General features: G+C 49.5%; 1 protein-coding gene across 3 annotated transcripts in view; it reads right to left on the bottom strand.

Annotated features, from left to right (window-relative positions):
• Positions 1–21,631, bottom strand: part of PDS5B (PDS5 cohesin associated factor B) — a 772,490-nt gene that overhangs the window by 654,502 nt on the left and 96,357 nt on the right. For all 3 annotated transcript variants that reach the window (XM_086935125.1, XM_086935124.1, XM_086935126.1), the window contains exon 6: positions 5,682–5,808. In XM_086935125.1, coding sequence (XP_086791251.1) covers positions 5,682–5,808 — 127 coding nt within the window. The remainder of the gene's footprint in view (positions 1–5,681; positions 5,809–21,631) is intronic.

Below are 21,631 nucleotides of genomic sequence, written 5' to 3' on the forward strand. Positions count from 1 at the left end.
CCGACACAAGAAAATAAAAAAGCTTTTGTGCGTTCTGCATCTGCATGCTGCAATTTCACAAAGGTTGAATCGGCACCCGGATTACTTTAAAAAAAAAAAAGTTTTGGGATACACAGACTCGTCATGCTACGAACGATTGCATTACATCAGCATATTCCATTTGAGTAAGTAGTAGCCTTTCAGAACAAATATTGAATGAGAGAGCATGGTGTATTCCACATGGTACAAACATTTTTGTTGCAGTGTTCACTTGATAAGCCGCAGAAAACTGAATAATAGCTGTGATGGCTAGCAATATGAATATCTTTTTTCTCTTAACCTCAGAACTGGTTGTAGAGGATGTGGCACTGAGTATGGGGCACAGCTTAAATAATTTCAAATGCAGTTCCAAGTAGGTTTTGGACTACTCGGTCCTGATGAAAGGTAATCAACCAGTAGGCCGAAATATGTAGACCTTAGATGCAGGAATAGATTATTTCCCACATTACCATCAACCCTTGGTTTTAACCTTGGCAGGGAGGCCATAAGCTGGTTCAAAACATGGAGTGATATTGTAGGACACCCGAGGCAATTTTAATGATAGATCCCTCCAGAAGAGAACAAAGAGATCCCTCGAGTTTCAAGGTTGAGCCCATCCAGATACCTCTATGATTCAGGGAAATAACTCGATAATGAAACATGCGGCGAGGGAAACCACAGTGAGCAAGAGCCCTGATAAAAAAACAAGAGGATTGTTTGGGAGCGTACATGCTAGTGACTGTCCCCCCAAAAGTGTCTGTTCGATCCATTGGCAATACAAAATGCTGCCTGGCTTTGCAAAGGTCCAGGAAGGGACATGTAACGTTTCACCTAACCTCACCCCATTTTTAACCTCTCCTCCAGTCTTACTCAAGAATGGGAATTATATGTCAGCACCCCAAACACCAAACCACCTGGTGCGAAGGTAAGGGGAGTGTTATCCTCACACTCAATTAGCTAATTCAAACCTCTCCCCGGCCTTGGAATTTCAAACCCTTTTCAAACTGCCCAAGGGATGCGCCACAAGCATGCCTACAGGAAATACATCTCTGTGGCCTTGCCAAGGGAAAGAGTGGAAACACTCCATTGTCCATAGTGAGTGGCTAAAGATCTACAGAGTGGCTTTGGGAACATAAGACCTTTGCAGTGTCTGCTAAAAACAACATCTGTGCACAGTGGCCTCCTATTTGGGGATGGAGGTGTAGGGGGAAGTGTGTGCTAAAGGCTATGCACTATGTACAATGTCAATGTACACAGCAAAAAGCAGAGCTCTGTGGTTGAGAAGCCCAGATAAAGGGCACAAAATGCCCTTTAAACACGTAGTGAGCATCCATTGCTCGCAACACAAGCCAAATGAATGAGACGTGGGGACCTCAACTCTAAGGGGAGGGGAACTAAGCTAAGTGTTTGCCCAAAAGCTGCATCCTGCACCCATTGGCACCTAAGCAGATGGTTTGGTAGCGAAGGGCCAGGCTCCACACCTAGTGCCTCCTGCACATGGCTCGAGACTGTGCCCAAAAGCCATACCCTTGCCAGGACTGTGGCGCTCAAGACGCAAAAACGAATCCATTTCTAAGTTAATCTCCCATTCCACTATGTACTGCTCATGCTCGTGTGTCACAGTTGATATCACCAGTAATTAACTTGAGCCTCTGTTTGCAGGTGGGGCCCACCATCACTCTTTTTTGGAGACCTGCACTTTTTTTTATCAGACTGATCAAGAGCAAAAGAAAGAAAAGCAACAAAAAAAATGTGTGAATGGAGGAGGAACAGAAAGCCAAAATACAGTGACAAAGTAACCAGCGATGAAAAAAGAACACAAAAGCCTGAGATAAAGTGATAGGGATTGTCTGATGGAGGATGAAAGAGGCACGAGATGGAATCAAGACTACGCAGCCTCGGTATTCAGCACCACATATGTTTAAAGGTGCTGGTTGTAGGCTTCTGAGCAAAACTTTAGGCATTGTCATGAATTGTTTTACAAATTAGGAACTGGATACATGTGACACAACTTAACAATTGACATTAAATACATCACTCAAGGAGTCCACACACACATTCCATTATACTCAACAGTTGGTTGTATTCAGAGGCCTGTGGGAGCAGTCTAACCTTGGGCAGGCCAGAATTTGTATGTGGAAAGCTTCTGAGCTCATAGCCTACCTCACCAGAGACCACATTGCTCTGTCTGGAAGCATGGAGAGGCTTTTGCCAGGCTCTATGCTCCACAACTTACTTCTCTGGCCAGGTTCTATACGCAGCACCATTACTTTCAACATGCAACTGAATATTGTTTTCCACCATGCCCAGTAATCTCTGGATGAAGGATTTGCTTTTAGGCCAGGCCCCAAAACGGAGACTGCCTCCATCTAAAAGCAATCTAGGCATGGCCAGGGTGCCAAGCAAGTCCTAATATTCATGCTTTTTAAAATAATAAACATGATCTCTTCATAGTAAAACCAATGTAACTTCCCTTCATATAATGCTTTGCCTTGGAAAGGGGCTAAAATAGATCATGACAACCCTCCCAAAAGTAAGTTCAACCTATCTGTAAGGTTTTGTTTGGATTGAGAAGGAAAATAATGTTAATTTCATACAAAATACCTCCAAGGCAGTTTTGTACTGATATTATGTTAACAATAATACTGTAACAAACCATGTAAAAATATAACTTTGGAAGAAGCAGTCACAGCTTGCATTTTCACTGGGAGCAGCTTTCAGTTTATTTTTTTTTACATAAAAGGTTTTTCAACATCACAGACTGAAGAAAGGAAAATCTTTTCTGTTCTTTGTTCCCACAGATAAACATACTTCCTTTACATGAAGCACGAAACAAGGTCTATGGGTACATGGAGTTTTACGTACACTGTACCTACATGCTGTGTTTAAATAAGTTATCACTACGTCGTCAGGGTTTAAGAGGTGAGTCTTAGACCTGTGAGCCTTATGGTGGCCTTCCCCCAACTTTTCACCTGCTTACCTCCATTTTGCTGAATCTTCTCGTTGGCCTTAGGACTCTAGCACTGTTCAGCGGTGGTGACGTGCACAAAGTGCATGCACTTACCCCTGAACACGGTAACATTGGTGTATACACAATTGGCATATTTAACTTACTTGTAAATCCCCTGTAAAGTGGTATACCATATACCCAGAGCATGTACATTAAATGCACTAGTTGGCCAGCTGCACCGATTGTGTCACCCACACAAGTAGCCCTTTAAACATGCCTCGGGCCTGTCACTGCAGAGCCTGCATGTGCAGTTTTACCGCCAATTCGACTTGGTATTTAAAACCCTTTGACAAGCCATAAACTCCCCTTTTAGTACACATAAGCCACCCTCAGGAAGACCCTAGGTGGCCTATAGGGCAGGATGCTGAGTAAGTTAGAGGTAGGACATGTACCTTTAAATTTTACATGTACTGGTAGTGAAAAACACCCAAGTTTATTTATCGCAACATGTAGGCCTACGCTTATAGGCTAACGTTGGGAAATCCTTAATACATTTGGAAGCTGTAATTCCCGATTAGAAAGGAGTAGCTTTGTTATGTTTCATATCTTTTGAATGATAATGATAAATCCTCTTTACTGGTAAAGATGGATTTAACATTACTATTTTAGAATTGCCACTTTTGGAAAGTGGACCTTTCTCTGCTCTTACAGCTCTGTGTACCTGCAGACTGTCTTCAATACAAGTCTGGGGTGGTTGACAGCTTCACTTTATACATTCTCCCTAGACAACCATAAACACAGGAAGGTTAGGTGTGCCTGAGTACTCATCTGAATCTTGATGGCTCTTCTTGGGCGGGCAGGCAGGGAGGGAGGGGCTGACACCTGAATAGGCAGTGCCATGTCCCTACACAAACGGCTGATTACCCCGTGCCAGGGCAGAGACAAAAGGACATTTGTGCACTTCAAAGACCCTTCTTTGAAGTCAACTCCACATCAAAGGCACAGCTGAATATAAGAACTGGGTATGTGACCCCTCTATACCAGACACTTCTGGACCTACAACTGGATTCTGTAAAAAGAATTGCTGTACTGCACCAAGAACTGACACTCTGCTGGACTACTGACCAGGAAGGCTTGCTTTTCTGCGGTGCTGCCCTTCTGCTCTCTGACCCGGCTGCGGTGAGCTGGATTCTACCTGCGACTGAAGTGATCTCCAAGGGCTGGTTGGCTTGCCTCCTGTTGCTTGAGACTCGGGGCTATCAAAGTCTTTACCCCTGCTCCTGTGCCTGGTTCACTGGAAACAGACCCAGATACTTACACCAGAAACCTAAACGAATTCCCAGTCTGCATGTAGCAGAACCAGCGCATCGCCGCCACTGCGTGGAGAAGATCAACGCATCACCCCTCCAGCGTGGATTTACCCAGCGCATCGCATTCGGAACCACAGTACTTTGAACTGGAGCTTCGCTTGACAGACTCAAAATATCGCTGCCACTGTGTGGCTCTTGTTCCTGGCCAGTGCTCCATCGCGGTCAGTTTGAACTGTTGACTTTGTTCAGGTCCAGAACGACCAGATAACACCAATAAGTGCTTATAGCTTCTAAGGGCTAGAAACACTTATTATTCTTTTAAAAATTCATAACACCACTTCTACTTATTGGATTTTTGTAGTTTTGGTCTTGATTTATTTATAAACTTCTTGTCTGTTTTGTTAAAAACCTTTGTGATGTCTTTTTGTGGTGTTTTCACTGTTACTTTGTGCTTGTTGCACAAAAAAGTTACACATCGCCTCTTTAAATAAGCCAGACTGCTCTCTGCCAAGATACCAGAGAACAAGTTATCTCTTGGTGTGTATCTAGCTTACCCGGACTAGAGTGGTGGTCCCTACTTGGACAGAGTGCATACCTCTGCCAACGAGAGACTCCATTTCTAACAGTGAGCTTACAAAACTTAAGAAAACTAAACTCATTATGGTGAGAAACACATCAAACTCCACCTCAGTCATGCACTTCTTACAGACATGTGCAGAGATACTGGAATGCGTACATGATGGGGATACATCAGAAGAACAACCACTGGAGTCCATTTGCGCTAATGGCTAATGCAAGACCAAGGCCAATACAGACTCATGCCCCAGAGATGGCCTGGATCCTTGATACAAAGAAGATTAATCACTAAATGCTGCCTCCACTTCATTCTTCAAAGACACCCAGTATTTATATAAGCTGCAGTGGTTTAAAAATGGCTATGAAAGTATGCATCTTAGGAGTTATATATGGGCATTGCCAAGTCCAAAATCTCCTAACCTCCCCCTCCTACCCCCACCCCATATATCAGATCTAGTTACATCACTGACAACTCCCATAAACAATTTATTTAGGTCAGAAAGGTACGATGTCCATCAGTTTTAGGGAGAGTGAAGCACACAGAGAGTAAACACATTTCAGTAACAAGTAGCTGTATGCTGAACAAGGAAGGACATCAGGCTCTCCCACTACAATGTATCAGCATTCCAGGCTGGTTTAACATTAGGTGTCTCTGTGCCTGCACTCTTAAGACATTTATTGAGAGACTATGGGCTCTAAATGACTTGCTGCCACATCAAAACAATTTGCATCTGAACCAATCTTTATCTTGTTAACTTTTCTACAGATGTTTTAACAACATATTTCTCAAAACAATATTAATAATAATCATCATCATCAGGACTTGCCTTGTGTGCAGGAACCAAATTTACAAGAACTGTATCTAGGAGCTCTTGTGACACAGTATCACCTTCACAAACGATAGAGCTCATCAGATCCACCATGTGCATATGAACTTTCTGATTATGGCCATTGCTGGAATAAAACAAGCACAACATATTTTAGGAAAAATACAATAGATATAAATAAACAATGTAAGTGATACAGTTCTCCACCCAACACCACAGCTCCAAAGAAGCGGGTGGTGCCACATATGATTGCAGACTATGAGGAAGTTGCCACTGCCACCCCCATAATAATTCTAGTCTGAACACGTTTATACAAATATTAAGCTGCACTTCTGACAAAGCCACAGAGAAACACAAGGCTGGGGTCGAAGAAGAGTCCCAGTAATATAAAGGAAGAAACATTTGTAACACTATTTTTCATCGAAAATATTGTTAATCAAGTCAAATCCTGGACAGTTCTGCCCATCTTCGGACCACAAATAACTTTCGTAAAAGATTGTTCTTTAAAAAAAAGCGCTTTTTTTAAATAAAGAATAGCTACAGGGCCCTTTAAAGTAATTCTATGTGCATTTCATTTAAAAAGAAGCTATCCCACGTCATAAAAACCAAGGAGCAAAATGTATACATCTTGAACTAATTTTAAGGCATTAGCTGGGGAGACTTTTTCACCCCATTGCTGAGCCCTTTTGACATTTGGGGCACTTCACGCTTAGGCCTTCATAACTTCTTTCCACAAAAGTTATCCAGACCAAATGAGAGTCCTTGCCATGATGGTTTCATACGTTCCAGTTACGGGAACCCATTCCATCCACACAAGCTGACTACCATTTAAGAAGTGGGAGAATGCTTGGTGGGAAGAACTGTACGGATCTGCAAAGATTCCAGACATTTTCCTCAAAGAAATGTAATAAAAAGGTGTGATTTCAGTCAAAGCTTGAGGGTTGCAGGCCATTATGGCTAAGAAACGTGGAACCCAGGCAAGGCACACCAACCTGAACTCTGTCTGTTGGGTGTCTGGCTTTCAGAAATTTCTGGGTTTGGTAGGTTTCCCCGGGAGGCGTGTGATCTGAAGCCTTAAAAAGTGCAGCAATTCATCATGGCAAGTAAGAGGAAATTTTGATTTACCCCCAACTCTGCTGGTTCATATGTCAAAAATATGCTGAAAAAAATCAAAATGTCCCATCGCTGGCGATGTGGATGCTCCAGGCAGGCAGATAAGACTGTTGGGGCATTAAGGGTGGGGATATGTCCACAGCCAGGGTGGCCCACCCACACCCCATATTTTTGTTTCCCTAAAGGAAAAAAATATATTCACGTGATGGGCTTACTGCTCCTCTGAGGGCAACATTGTGGTAAACTGTTGGGCCTCTTCTGGGGAGAGAGCACCGCCATATGCCTGAGTGAGCCACCCCACGCCTTTTTTATGACCATTTTTCCTGCAGGGGCCTAGTGGACCTTTTGTTCCACTGGCGAGCAGATTAGGTGTAAACTCCCACAATCTGCTATAAGGGGGCGGGGAAGAGCAACTGTTGGACCCGTTTATAATGGGAACACAGACGCCCCCCACACCTATTTTTTCTTCTGACCATTTTTTTCTTGTATCTAGTGAGACGTTAGCCTTAGCCCCGAGAGGGGCAAACAGTAGATAAACACCCTTAACCACCCCACCCTGAGGCAGAAATACAGTTATGGGCACTATCTCATGACTAGAGGGTGGGGGCATACCCTCTCCAAAACAGTAAAGACATCACTCCCTGGTGTTCTAGTGTGCAGGGTTTGAAGGGGTCTGACTAAGGGGTAAACATCCCCTATCCACCCAACCAGGTTGTGAAAGGAGGTGGGGGGGTGGGGGTAGAAAGACTGCTGTGGCTTTAAAGAATGATTCAGAAAAGGGGGTGGTGATGAACAGAGTGTCTGAATTAAGCTTGTTTCCTTCCCAGTGAAAGAATTGGCTTGGTAGTTTGGTTTGCCCTGTTCCCATCATGCACTGGGACAGGAACAGACTAATTTGCATATAGCCAGGTTCTGAGCTGGGATGGTGCAGTGAGCTAAAAAACGGTGTTGGATCTAGCCCTGATCTCTTGACTGGGTGAGAGTATTCTGCTTAATTCAGAAACTCTGTCCATCACCACCCCTTGTTGTTTAATTATTTTGTCCACCATAAGCGTGGAAGGGTATACTCAGATGTGAGTCCCTTGCTCATTGCACCATCAGGATTCAAGCAAGCCGGGCCGAAGACGGCTGTAATGCCAGAAACCGGTCCCCGGAAGCTTGTTTCCTTCCCAGTGAAAGAATTGGCTTGGTAGTTTGGTTTGCCCTGTTCCCATCATGCACTGGGACAGGAACAGACTAATTTGCATATAGCCAGGTTCTGAGCTGGGATGGTGCAGTGAGCTAAAAAACGGTGTTGGATCTAGCCCTGATCTCTTGACTGGGTGAGAGTATTCTGCTTAATTCAGAAACTCTGTCCATCACCACCCCTTGTTGTTTAATTATTGTGGCTTTAAAGAACACAGGCCTATACCTGTCGGAAGGGGTGGGGGAGGGGTTGGAAGGGTGCCCCCAAACATAAGCCCTGTTATCCAGTGGAGTGGATCCCTGTTGGGGGACTCCATATCCCAAATGATCCTCAAGCAGAGATCCACCAGGAAGAGACAGTATTGTAAAGTGGACATAGCCCCCTTTCCAAAGCTGCCTCTACAGTCTTGATCGCTGTGCGTTATTCCCCACCGGCACCGTTCAAAAGTGGAAACAGGCTGTAATTAGCATGGTCTGCTTTCACTTTTGTTATGGCAACAGCTTGCAGTGTGTGCTGCTAGTCACAGCAATCAAATAAATAATAAAACTCCTGACACATGGGGAGCTCTTCTCTCACCTCCATACTTTGATTTTAGAAAATAAAATGTTCCTTGTTGTTCTCTACAAGGTAAAAGAAATGAATACAGATATGTAGAAGCTTTCCAGAGCTGTATTACACAAGAGACGATTAGGGTACTCCGCATTTCCTGTATTACATCATACCACGTACTTGTAATTGCTTAATCTCTTTATTTTTGGCTATATGTAAATGTAAATGTATTGGCATTTATATAGCGCACTACTTACCCGTAGGGTCCCAAGGCGCTTCGACCGCTGCGAAACCCTTCCTGGATTCCCTGAGAGATGGTCCCTTAATGGGTATCTCCAGGGTGAGACCAGGCATCCCCGGCGGTCTGGTGGGGCCGTTAGTGAAGATGAGGCAAGCTAATGCCCAGAGTTGCCGAGTGTGATCGCTGATCAGAGTGGGCACCGAGGCGAGAGAATTATCGAGTCTGCTGACCCTGGTCCAGAAACCTGCCGCGCCGGGAATCGAACCCTGGTCCCGGGCCGTCCTCTGCTCTCGGGTCTGCCGCCTCTAACCAGTGAGCCACACTACTTCACCCACTATAGAAAGCTTTGGCTGTCAGCCAAAGTTTATGTTATCACAAAACATAAAGAATTGCCAAGTTTTGGCAATGTCTACAGATGTGGTTTTCACCTGAGCATTTCTGGATGACTCCACTCCATCCAAACAGTCACTCATCCATCCATCCATATACTCAATCGTTCATCCATAAATTCAGTTACTCATCCTTGTACACATGCTTGTATTAATACACCTAATAAAGTAGGTCTTGCGTTTAGTTACACACACATCCACAAAGAGGCACTTTACAGTTATCAGAAAGCTCTTTTCAGCTAGTTTGTGTGGGGAGCAAGATTGCTTCAGGTAAGCGCTTGACTGCTAGTCTGTGAAGGGTGTGACCAAACTGCCCGCAGTAGAAAACTGCTACTTAGTGAGGGGTAAGAGAGTGCTACTAGTACTTTGTGACTGCTAGTCTGTGAGGACTGTGTAGTAAAAGACAACAAGGGTGCAGGAGTGAGGGTGCTTTTTGTAGTGTCAGACACAGAGTGGTGCGAGTGATGTCAGTATAACTAGTCAAGTCAAGTCAAGTCAGGAAATTTATATAGCGCGCTACATACCCATAGGGTCTCAAGGCGCTAGAGGGAGGGTGGGGAATTATTTGTCGAATATCCAAGTTTTAAGTTGCTTTCTGAATGTTAGGTGGTTCTGAGTAAGGCGAAGGTGAGTGGGAAGTGAGTTCCAGGTATTAGCTGCCAGGTAGGAGAAGGATCTACCTCCCATAGTGGTTTTGTTGATGCGAGGTACCGTGGCAAGGGCTTGGTTGGAGGATCGCAGCTGACGGGAGGGGGTGTAGAAGGACAATCGTGTGTTGAGGCATTCGGGCCCAAGTTCGTAAAGTGCTTTGTGTTCTTGGGTTAGGAGGCGGAAAGTAATCCTCTTATTTACGGGGAGCCAGTGGAGGCTATTCAGGTGACCAGAGATGTGTTCTTTACGCGGGATGTCTAGTATGAGCCTGGCTGAAGCGTTCTGGATGCGTTGGAGTTTATTCTGGAGTTTTGCGGTGGTACCGGCGTAAGGTGTGTTTCCGTAGTCCAGGCGGCTCGTGACCAGTGCGTGGATGACCGTTCTTCTAGTTTCGGTGGGGATCCAGCGAAATGTTTTTTTGAGCATGCGAAGAATGTTGAAGCAAGATGATGAAACGGCGTTGACTTGTCTGGTCATCGAGAGTGAGGAGTCCAGGATGACGCCCAGGTTCCGTGCGTGGTCCGTCGGGATGGGGGCTTTTCCAAGGGCTTCTGGCCACCAAGAGTCATCCCAGGCGGAGGGGGAGGTGCCGAAGATGAGGACTTCTGTTTTGTCTGAATTCAGTTTCAGACGGCTGTGCTTCATCCACTTGGCTACTTCTTTCATTCCTTCGTGTAAGTTGGTTTTGGCGGTCTTAGGGTCTTTGGTGAGTGAGAGGATCAGTTGAGTGTCATCCGCGTAGGAGATGATGTTGAGATTGTGTTGGCGAGCGATGGCCGCAAGGGGGCTCATGTATACGTTGAAGAGGGTGGGGCTGAGTGACGATCCTTGTGGCACGCCGCAGATGACTTCAGAGGACTTTGACTTGAATGGTGGGAGGCGGACTCTCTGTGTTCTTCCGGTGAGGAACGAGGTGATCCATTCCAGTGCTTTACCTTGGATTCCTACGTCTCTGAGGCGCTGTAGAAGGGTGCTGTGACAGACTGTGTCGAAGGCAGCGGAGAGGTCGAGGAGGATGAGGGCGACTGTGTCTCCATTGTCCAGTAGAGTTCGAATGTCGTCTGTTGCTGCGATGAGGGCGGTCTCAGTGCTGTGTTTGGCTCGGAAGCCGAACTGTGAGGAGTCAAGGGATTTGTTGGTTTCGAGGAAGGCGGCGAGCTGGTTGTTGACAGCTTTCTCAATGACTTTGGCCGGGAACGGAAGAAGCGAGATGGGGCGGTAGTTTTTGAGTTCGGTGGGGTCAGCTGTGGGTTTTTTCAGAAGGGCGCTGAGTTCTGCGTGTTTCCAGCTTTCCGGGAAGGTGGCGGAGTTGAGGGAGCAGTTGATGACATCTCGGAGGTGTGGTGCTATGATGGAGTCTGCTTTGTTGAAGATGTGGTGAGGGCATGGGTCAGTTGGGGATCCTGAGTGGATGGAGTTCATCAGGCGGATGGTGTCCTCAGTGGAGATTGGGTTCCAGTCATTAAGGATGTTCAGGGGGGGTGAGGGTCCTGCAGAAGATTGGGTGGATTGGTCTTCGGGTCGGTTGTCGAAGCTGTTGTGGATGTCTGCGATTTTGTTGTGGAAGAAGGAAGCTAGGGAGTCGCAGAGGGCTTGGGAGGGGGTGATGTCGTTGGAGTTGGCTGATGGGTTGGTAAATTCTTTGACGATGTTGAATAATTCCTTGCTGTTGTGGGCGTTGTTATCTAGACGGTCTTTGAATGCGGCTTTCTTGGCAGACCGGATTAGTTGGTGGTGTATGTATGTTAGTGTGCAATGCTTCAGGTGGTGCGCAACTGCTGATCTGAGAGGTGGTTGAGAGTGCTGCTGGCACTTAAGATGTTTTTCTCTTCGACCATGAGACATTTAATAGTTCCCCTTGTTTTTTTTAGGTCTAGCCTAACGCAGCGCGCAAGCGCTACTCTAGTAAAACGACCTCTTGGAATCACTATGGACTTTTCACGCGCTCGCGAGTGTGGTTGTTTTTTGTGCATCTTTTTCTATTGGGATTTGCGTGCGTCATTCTAAAAAGACAGCAGGCAATTGGGCAAAGGCGGGTACATGTCCCACCTTTCCCAGGAAATGTATCCGCCCACGGCCTACAGCTTGCGGTTACGAGCAGGGGCGCCTTCTGTTCGGGGGTCATGTCACCATCTGTTTTTAATTAGCGCGTTCGCCACGCTGCCGTGCTCGTTCGCCACGCTGCTTTGCTCACTCGCCCACGCTTCTCTCTCGCGCCATTCTTTTTAGAATAGGAGTCATGGTCTGAGAGGAATAAAAAAAAATCATGCGCGCTCACCAAAATAGACGGTCTTGATGCATTTTGGCCACTTGGGTGCCATCGTCCGCTGTGGGCTGCACTCTGCACCGCTGGCTGCCTCCTTTCTCTCCACGACTCCTCCTCTAGACTATTCTACCCGATTCAGCACCAGGGCTCCAGCTCCGCTGTGTACCTTCAGGCCCCGCCCACTGCTCCAAGGCGCGCCTCGGATTGGAGGAGGAGAGGTGAGCTACGCGTGGCTTCCATCTCCGCCATCTGCGTGCCCTGCGCACCGATGTTTGGGACATTCCTTCCTGGAACCCATCCCGCGCGCCAACGCCGTGCGCCATGCGCCATGCGCCATGCTGCTGTGTGAGGCAGATAATGTCCGAAACAGAGGCACCGAGTGGGCGTGGAGGGAGGGCTCTTGCTCCAAGTGCTGCAATTTGTATTCTATTCTGCCTTTCTTTCCACATACTTACCCATGACTAAGAAATTTATGAGAAGCCTGAATGTCAACGTTTTTACCAGTCGTCCCCTTTTTAGGTTTTGCCTGGCCATGCGCTTTGCGCATGCGCCAAAAAACCTCTTGAGTTGTGTGTGTGGGTCGGGATACGCCCCCTCCTCCGATTGGCTAGCTCCATAAATGGAGCATAGCCATTGGACGAGGGGCCTGTCCGTCAATGCCGGACCAGATTCGGGGGCGTTCCCGAGATTCTTTGGCTTTTGCCGACGTCACGCGACGTCAGCCAAAAGCCGGGAACGCCCCCGAATCTGTTCCGCCATTGAGCCGGCACCGGTCTTCCAGGTTACACTATGTTAATGCTACCCAACACTTTGGAACCTCTAGAAAGGTGGTGAAGCCGAGAAATGGGAATTGGAAAGGTAAACGCAGTCATTTAAACTGTTCGATGTTGCACGGCGCAGCAGCTCCTCTTATGCTGCATGTATGGCTTATGAAATGCTCCATTAATAGGACCTTCTACTCGAAGGTGAGTGCAGATTAACATGCCCCTTTTCTTTTAAGTCACCCCACACGGTTGGTGATATCTCCTCTGTTGTTTCATCTAGACGGCTGCCACTCGCCCTGTATTTTCTCGCTACATTTTCGTTGGAGGGCTCACAGCTCACCGCCGCCATTAGTTTTGCAGCACAGGTTGCTAAGACATGGGCCCAAGCAACTTGCTCCCTTGACAGCGGTGATTGGTTGCACGTTTGTTAATGGGAGACGGTTTTCGGGCTTTAAATATAAGCCCCAGTGAGCGAATTGTTTCTTACGAGGACACTTACAGACAGACTTGTGGAAAGGGTAAGGACACATACTTTTTCTTTTCTACGTTTATGGCGTAACAGAAGCCTTTAATTGCTACTGAGTTGAAGATATGATTCATGTTTTATTCACATGTTATGGGGACAAGTAAAGATCATATTTAGTATTGGTTTTGCTTAGGTACTGGCAGGGCATGTTTAAACACTCGCATTGCCATGAGGAGAGCGGAGTGTTTAAACTAGTTAGCAGAGTTGTGCATGTATATCTACTGGCATGTTAAGACCTGCAGCGGACGCACAGTGTGGTGGTGTGCTTCAGCCCGTCTCCCTGCTCTGAGGAGGTCAGGCAGGCTCACCCGACCCTCGCTTGACGCCCCGGCCCCACCCCCCTCCGCGCCCTGCCTGCCGTGCAATCCCCTTTACCTGTCACCCCCCACGTCAAGGTCAGGTTGGCACAGCCTCATCCGCGTCCCTTCACCTCTCCACCGCGGCTTGGCCGGGTTCCATCGACACGCAACCACTATGCCATTGTAGGCCTGTGGCTCTACCTTCACCGCATCCCCACCGTCCCTGCTGGGCCATGGTCAGACTAGCTACCTCAGACCGTTACCAACCCCCCCCCCCCCCGTGTCACGGTCAGGCTGGAATCCTCAGACCTTCACCCTACCGCACCCACCCCCCCCCCCCCTCTCCCCAACGCCACGGCCAGGCTGCCATCCCCAGACCCTCGGCTCACCCCCTCCCCCACCCATCATACCCCGACCACACTGCGGAGGACTTCAAGCTGCATTCCTAGACATCCGCCTGCTAGAGGTAAGCCATTTTGTTTATTTTGCTAATCTTATGTTTATTTCTTTGTTTTTCAGGTCCAATATGGCCCGTGGCGTCTCTGTGCAGCTGTGTGCACTGCTGTGCACGAAGTGGTTCAGACAGGTATGTATGCTGCTGTTTTGCTGTTGGAGGTAAGCCATTTTGTTTATTTTGCTAATCTTATGTTTATTTCTTTGTTTTTCAGGTCCAATATGGCCCGTGGCGTCTCCGTGCAGCTGTGTGCACTGCTGTGCACGAAGTGGTTCAGACAGGTATGTATGCTGCTGTTTTGCTGTTGGAGGTAAGCCATTTTGTTTATTTTGCTAATCTTATGTTTATTTCTTTGTTTTTCAGGTCCAATATGGCCCGTGGCGTGTCCGTGCAGCTGTGTGCTCCACTGATCACGAAGTTGTTCCGATGGGTATGTATGCTGGTGTTTTGCTGTTGGAGGTAAGCCATTTTGTTTATTTTGCTAATCTTATCTTTATTTCTTTGTTTTTCAGGTCTAATATGGCCCGTGGCGTCTCCGTGCAGCTGTGTGCACTGCTGTGCACGAAGTGGTTCAGACAGGTATGTATGCTGCTGTTTTGCTGTTGGAGGTAAGCCATTTTGTTTATTATACTAATCTTATGTTTATTTCTTTGTTTTTCAAGTCCAATATGGCCCGTGGCGTCTCCGTGCAGCTGTGTGCAGTGCTGTGCACGAAGTGGTTCAGACAGGTATGTATGCTGCTGTTTTTCAGTTAAGGTAAGGCATTTGGTTTATTTTGCTAATCTTATGTTTATTTCTTTGTTTTTCAGGTCCAATATGGCCCGTGGCGTCTCCGTGCAGCTGTGTGCACTGCTGTGCACGAAGTGCTTCAGACAGGTATGTATGCTGCTGTTTTTCAGTTAAGGTAAGGCATTTGGTTTATTTTGCTAATCTTATGTTTATTTCTTTGTTTTTCAGGTCCAATATGGCCCGTGGCGTCTCCGTGCAGCTGTGTGCACTGCTGTGCACAAAGTTGTTCCGACGGGTATGTATGCTGCTGTTTTTCAGTTAAGGTAAAGCATTTGGTTTATTTTGCTAATCTTATGCTTATTTCTTTGTTTTTCAGGTCCAATATGGCCCGTGGCGTCTCCCTGCAGCTGTGTGCACTGCTGTGCACGAAGTGGTTCAGACAGGTATGTATGCTGCTGTTTTTCAGTTAAGGTAAGGCATTTGGTTTATTTTGCTAATCTTATGTTTATTTCTTTGTTTTTCAGGTCCAATATGGCCCGTGGCATCTCCGTGCAGCTGTGTGCACTGCTGTGCAGGAAGTGGTTCAGACAGGTATGTATGCTGCTGTTTTTCAGTTAAGGTAAGGCATTTGGTTTATTTTGCTAATCTTATGTTTATTTCTTTGTTTTTCAGGTCCAATATGGCCCGTGGCGTCTCCGTGCAGCTGTGTGCACTGCTGTGCACAAAGTTGTTCCGACAGGTATGTATGCTGCTGTTTTTAAGTTAAGGTAAGGCATTTGGTTTATTTTGCTAATCTTATGTTTATTTCTTTGTTTTTTAGGTCCAATATGGCCCGTGGCGTCTCCGTGCAGCTGTGTGCACTGCTGTGCACGAAGTGGTTCAGACAGGTATGTATGCTGCTGTTTTTCAGTTAAGGTAAGGCATTTGGTTTATTTTGCTAATCTTATGTTTATTTCTTTGTTTTTCAGGTCCAATATGGCCCGTGGCGTCTCCGTGCAGCTGTGTGCACTGCTGTGCACGAAGTGGGTCAGACAGGTATGTATGCAGCTAATTTGCTGTTGGAGGTAAGGCATTTGGTTTATTTTGCTCATCTTATGTTTAGTTCTTTGTTTTTCAGGTCCAATATGGCCCGTGGCGTCTCCGTGCAGCTGCATGCACCGTTGTGCACGAACTGGTTCCGATATGCTGCTCTTTTGATGTTCGAGGTAATCTATCTTTTTGATTTTGCTAATCTTAGGTTTTTTTCTCTCTTTTCTAGATACAACATGGCCCGTGGCGTCTCCATGCAGCTGTGTGCACTGCTGTGCACGAAGTGGTTCAGACGGGTATGTATGCTGCTGTTTTGCTGTTACAGGTAAGGCATTTTGTTTATTTTGCTAATCTTATGTTTATTTCTATCACTCACTACTGCACTCTCTCCTCAGCCTCTTACTGCACCATCCCTTCACTCTCTCCTCAGCTCCACTATATCGTCTCTTCACTGTTGCACTCTCCTCAGTCTCTCACTGCACCATCCTTTCACTGCTGCACTCTCTCCTCAGCCTCGCCCTGCACCATCCTTTCACTGATGCACTCTCTCCTCAGCCTCTCCCTGCACCGGCCCTTCACTGATGCACTCTCTCCCCAGCCTCTCCCTGCACCGTCCCTTTATTGCTGCACTCTCTCCTTAGCCTCTCCTTGCACCGTCCCTTTACTGCTGCACTCTCCTCAGCCTCTCACTGCACCGTCACCTCACTGCTGCACTCACTCCTCATCCCCACTGCACCGTCCCTTCACTGCTGCACTCTCCTCAGCCTCTCACTGCATTATCCCTTCACTGCTACACTCTCTCCTCAGTCCCACTGCACCGTCCCTTCACTGCTGCACTCTCTGCTCAGCCCCCCACTGCACCGTCTTTTTACTGCTGCACTCTGCTCAGCCCCCACTGCACCGTCCTTTTACTGCTGCACTCTCCTCAGCCTCTCACTGCACCGTCCCTTCACTACTGCACTCTGCTCAGCCTCTCCCTGCACCATCCTTTCACTGATGCACTCTCTCCTCAGCCTCTCCCTGCACCGGCCCTTCACTGATGCACTCTCTCCTCAGCCTCTCCCTGCACTGTCCCTTTATTGCTGCACTCTCTCCTTAGCCTCTCCTTGCACCGTCCCTTCACTTCTGCACTCTCCTCAGCCTCTCACTGCACCGTCACCTCACTGCTGCACTCACTCCTCATCCCCACTGCACCGTCCCTTCACTGCTGCACTCTCCTCAGCCTCTCACTGCATTATCCCTTCACTGCTACACTCTCTCCTCAGTCCCACTGCACCGTCCCTTCACTGCTGCACTCTCTGCTCAGCCCCCCACTGCACCGTCCTTTTACTGCTGCACTCTGTTCAGCCCCCCTTGCATCGTCCCTTCACTGCTGCACTTTCCTCAGCCTCTCACTGCACAATCCCTTCACTGATGCACTCTGTTCAGCCCCCCATTGCATCGTCCGTTCACTGCTGCACTTTCCTCAGCCTCTCACTGCACCATCCCTTCACTGCTGCACTCTCTCCACAGCCTCTCCCTGCACCGTCCCTTCACTGCTGCACTCTCTGCTCAGCCTCTCCCTGCACTGTCCCTTCACTGATGCACTCTCTGCTCAGCCTCTCCCTGCACCATCCCTTCACCGATGCACTCTCTTCAGTCTCTCACTGCACCATCCCTTCAGTGCTGCACTCTCTCCTCAGCCTCTCCCTGCACCGTCCCTTCACTGATGCACTCTCTCCACAGCCTCTCCCTGCACCGTCCTTTCACTGCTGCTCTCTCTGCTCAGCCTCTCCCTGCACTGTCCCTTCACTGATGCACTCTCTGCTCAGCCTCTCACTGCAGCATCCCTTCACTGCTACACTCTCTCCTCAGTCCCACTGCACCGTCCCTTCACTGCTGCACTCTCTGCTCAGCCCCCCACTGCACCGTCCTTTTACTAATGCACTCTGCTCAGCTCCCACTGCACCGTCCTTTTACTGCTGCACTTTCCCCAGCCTCTCACTGCACCGTCCCTTCACTGCTGCACTCTGCTCAGCCTCTCCCTGCACCATCCTTTCACTGATGCACTCTCTCCTCTGCCTCTCCCTGCACGGCCCTTCACTGATGCACTCTCTCCTCTGCCTCTCCCTGCACGGCCCTTCACTGATGCACTCTCTCCTCAGCCTCTCCCTGCACCGTCCCTTTATTGCTGCACTCTCTCCTTAGCCTCTCCTTGCACCATCCCTTCACTGCTGCACTCTCCTCAGCCTCTCACTGCACCGTCACCTCACTGCTGCACTCACTCCTCATCCCCACTGCACCGTCCCTTCACTGCTGCACTCTCCTCAGCCTCTCACTGCATTATCCCTTCACTGCTACACTCTCTCCTCAGTCCCACTGCACCGTCCCTTCACTGCTGCACTCTCTGCTCAGCCCCCCACTGCACCGTCCTTTTACTGCTGCACTCTGTTCAGCCCCCCTTGCATCGTCCCTTCACTGCTGCACTTTCCTCAGCCTCTCACTGCACCATCCCTTCACTGATGCACTCTGTTCAGCCCCCCATTGCATCGTCCCTTCACTGCTGCACTTTCCTCAGCCTCTCACTGCACCATCCCTTCACTGCTGCACTCTCCTCAACCTCTCACTGCACTATCCCTTCACTGCTGCACTCTCTTCAGTCTCTCACTGCACCATCCCTTCACTGCTGCACTCTCTCCACAGCCTCTCCCTGCACCGTCCCTTCACTGCTGCACTCTCTGCTCAGCCTCTCCCTGCACTGTCCCTTCACTGATGCACTCTCTGCTCAGCCTCTCCCTGCACCATCCCTTCACCGATGCACTCTCTTCAGTCTCTCACTGCACCATCCCTTAACTGCTGCACTCTCTCCTCAGCCTCTCCCTGCACTGTCCCTTCACTGATGCACTCTCTCCTCTGCCTCTCCCTGCACGGCCCTTCACTGATGCACTCTCTCCTCAGCCTCTCCCTGCATCGTCCCTTTATTGCTGCACTCTCTCCTTAGCCTCTCCTTGCACCATCCCTTCACTGCTGCACTCTCCTCAGCCTCTCACTGCACCGTCACCTCACTGCTGCACTCACTCCTCATCCCCACTGCACCGTCCCTTCACTGCTGCACTCTCCTCAGCCTCTCACTGCATTATCCCTTCACTGCTACACTCTCTCCTCAGTCCCACTGCACCGTCCCTTCACTGCTGCACTCTCTGCTCAGCCCCCCACTGCACCGTCCTTTTACTGCTGCACTCTGTTCAGCCCCCCTTGCATCGTCCCTTCACTGCTGCACTTTCCTCAGCCTCTCATTGCACCATCCCTTCACTGATGCACTCTGTTCAGCCCCCCATTGCATCGTCCCTTCACTGCTGCACTTTCCTCAGCCTCTCACTGCACCATCCCTTCACTGCTGCACTCTCCTCAACCTCTCACTGCACTATCCCTTCACTGCTGCACTCTCTTCAGTCTCTCACTGCACCATCCCTTCACTGCTGCACTCTCTCCACAGCCTCTCCCTGCACCGTCCCTTCACTGCTGCACTCTCTGCTCAGCCTCTCCCTGCACTGTCCCTTCACTGATGCACTCTCTGCTCAGCCTCTCCCTGCACCATCCCTTCACCGATGCACTCTCTTCAGTCTCTCACTGCACCATCCCTTCACTGCTGCACTCTCTCCTCAGCCTCTCCCTGCACCGTCCCTTCACTGATGCACTCTCTCCACAGCCTCTCCCTCCACCGTCCCTTCACTGCTGCACTCTCCTCAGCCTCTCACTGCACCATCCCTTCACTGCTGCACTCTCTCCTCAGCCTCTCCCTGCACCGTCCCTTCACTGATGCACTCTCTCCACAGCCTCTCCCTGCACCGTCCCTTCACTGCTGCACTCTCCTCAGCCTCTCCCTGCACCGTCCCTTCACTGCTGCACTCTGCTCAGCCTCTCCCTGCACTGTCCCTTCACTGATGCACTCTCTCCTCAGCCTCTCCCTGCACTGTCCCTGCACTGTCCCTTCACTGCTGCACTCTCCTCAGCCTCTCCTTGCACCGTCCCTTCACTGATGCACTCTCTGCTCAGCCCCCATTGCATCGTCCCTTCACTGCTGCACTCTCCTCAGCCTCTCCCTGCACCATCCTTTCACTGACGCACTCTCTGCTCAGCCCCCATTGCATCGTCCCTTCACTGCTGCACTCTCCTCAGCCTCTCCCTGCACCGTCCCTTCACTGCTGCACTCTGCTCAGCCTCTCCCGGCACTGTCCCTTCACTGATGCACTCTCTCCTCAGCCTCTCCCTGCACTGTCCCTGCACTGTCCCTTCACTGCTGCACTTTCCTCAGCCTCTCACTGCACCGTCCCTTCACTGCTGCACTCTGCTCAGCCTTTCCCTGCACCATCCTTTCACTGATGCACTCTCTCCTCAGCCTCTCCCTGCACTGGCCCTTCACTGATGCACTCTCTCCTCAGCCTCTCCCTGCACCGTCCCTTTATTGCTGCACTCTCTCCTTAGCCTCTCCTTGCACCGTCCCTTCACTGCTGCACTCTCCTCAGCCTCTCACTGCACCATCACCTCACTGCTGCACTCACTCCTCATCCCCACTGCACCGTCCCTTCACTGCTGCACTCTCCTCAGCCTCTCACTGCATTATCCCTTCACTGCTACACTCTCTCCTCAGTCCCACTGCACCGTCCCTTCACTGCTGCACTCTCTGCTCAGCCCCCCACTGCACCATCCTTTTACTGCTGCACTCTGTTCAGCCCCCCATTGCATCGTCCCTTCACTGCTGCACTTTCCTCAGCCTCTCACTGCACCATCCCTTCACTGATGCACTCTGTTCAGCCCCCCATTGCATGGTCTCTTCACTGCTGCACTTTCCTCAGCCTCTCACTGCACCATCCCTTCACTGCTGCACTCTCCTCAACCTCTCACTGCACTATCCCTTCACTGCTGCACTCTCTTCAGTCTCTCACTGCACCATCCCTTCACTGCTGCACTCTCTCCACAGCCTCTCCCTGCACCGTCCCTTCAATGCTGCACTCTCTGCTCAGCCTCTCCCTGCACTGTCCCTTCACTGATGCACTCTCTGCTCAGCCTCTCCCTGCACCATCCCTTCACCGATGCACTCTCTTCAGTCTCTCACTGCACCATCCCTTCACTGCTGCACTCTCTCCTCAGCCTCTCCCTGCCCCGTCCCTTCACTGATGCACTCTCTCCACAGCCTCTCCCTGCACCGTCCCTTCACTGCTGCACTCTCCTCAGCCTCTCCCTGCACCGTCCCTTCACTGCTGCACTCTGCTCAGCCTCTCCCTGCACTGTCCCTTCACTGATGCACTCTCTTCTCAGCCTCCCCCTGCACTGTCCCTTCACTGCTGCACTCTCCTCAGCCTCTCTTTGCACCGTCCCTTCACTGATGCACTCTCTGCTTAGCCCCCATTGCATCGTCCCTTCACTGCTGCACTCTCCTCAGCCTCTCCCTGCACCATCCCTTCACTGACTCACTCTCTGCTCAGCCCCCCATTACATCGTCCCTTCATTGCTGCACTCTCTGCTCTGCCCCCCCCATCCAGGCTGCAGCCCTCACTCCTCCACTGCACCATCACTCACTGCAGCACTCTCTCCTCAGCCTCTTACGGTACCGTCCCTTCACTGATGCACTCTCCTCAGCCTCTCACTGATGCACCATCCCTTCACTCTCTCCTCAGCTCCACTATACCGTCCCTTCACTGTTGCACTCTGCACCCTCCCTTCACTGCTGCACTCTCTGCTCAGCCTCTCCCTGCACCGTCCATTCACTGATGC

Source organism: Lissotriton vulgaris, chromosome 8, assembly GCF_964263255.1.
Source record: "Lissotriton vulgaris chromosome 8, aLisVul1.2, whole genome shotgun sequence".
NCBI classification, from domain to species: Eukaryota; Metazoa; Chordata; class Amphibia; order Caudata; family Salamandridae; genus Lissotriton; species Lissotriton vulgaris.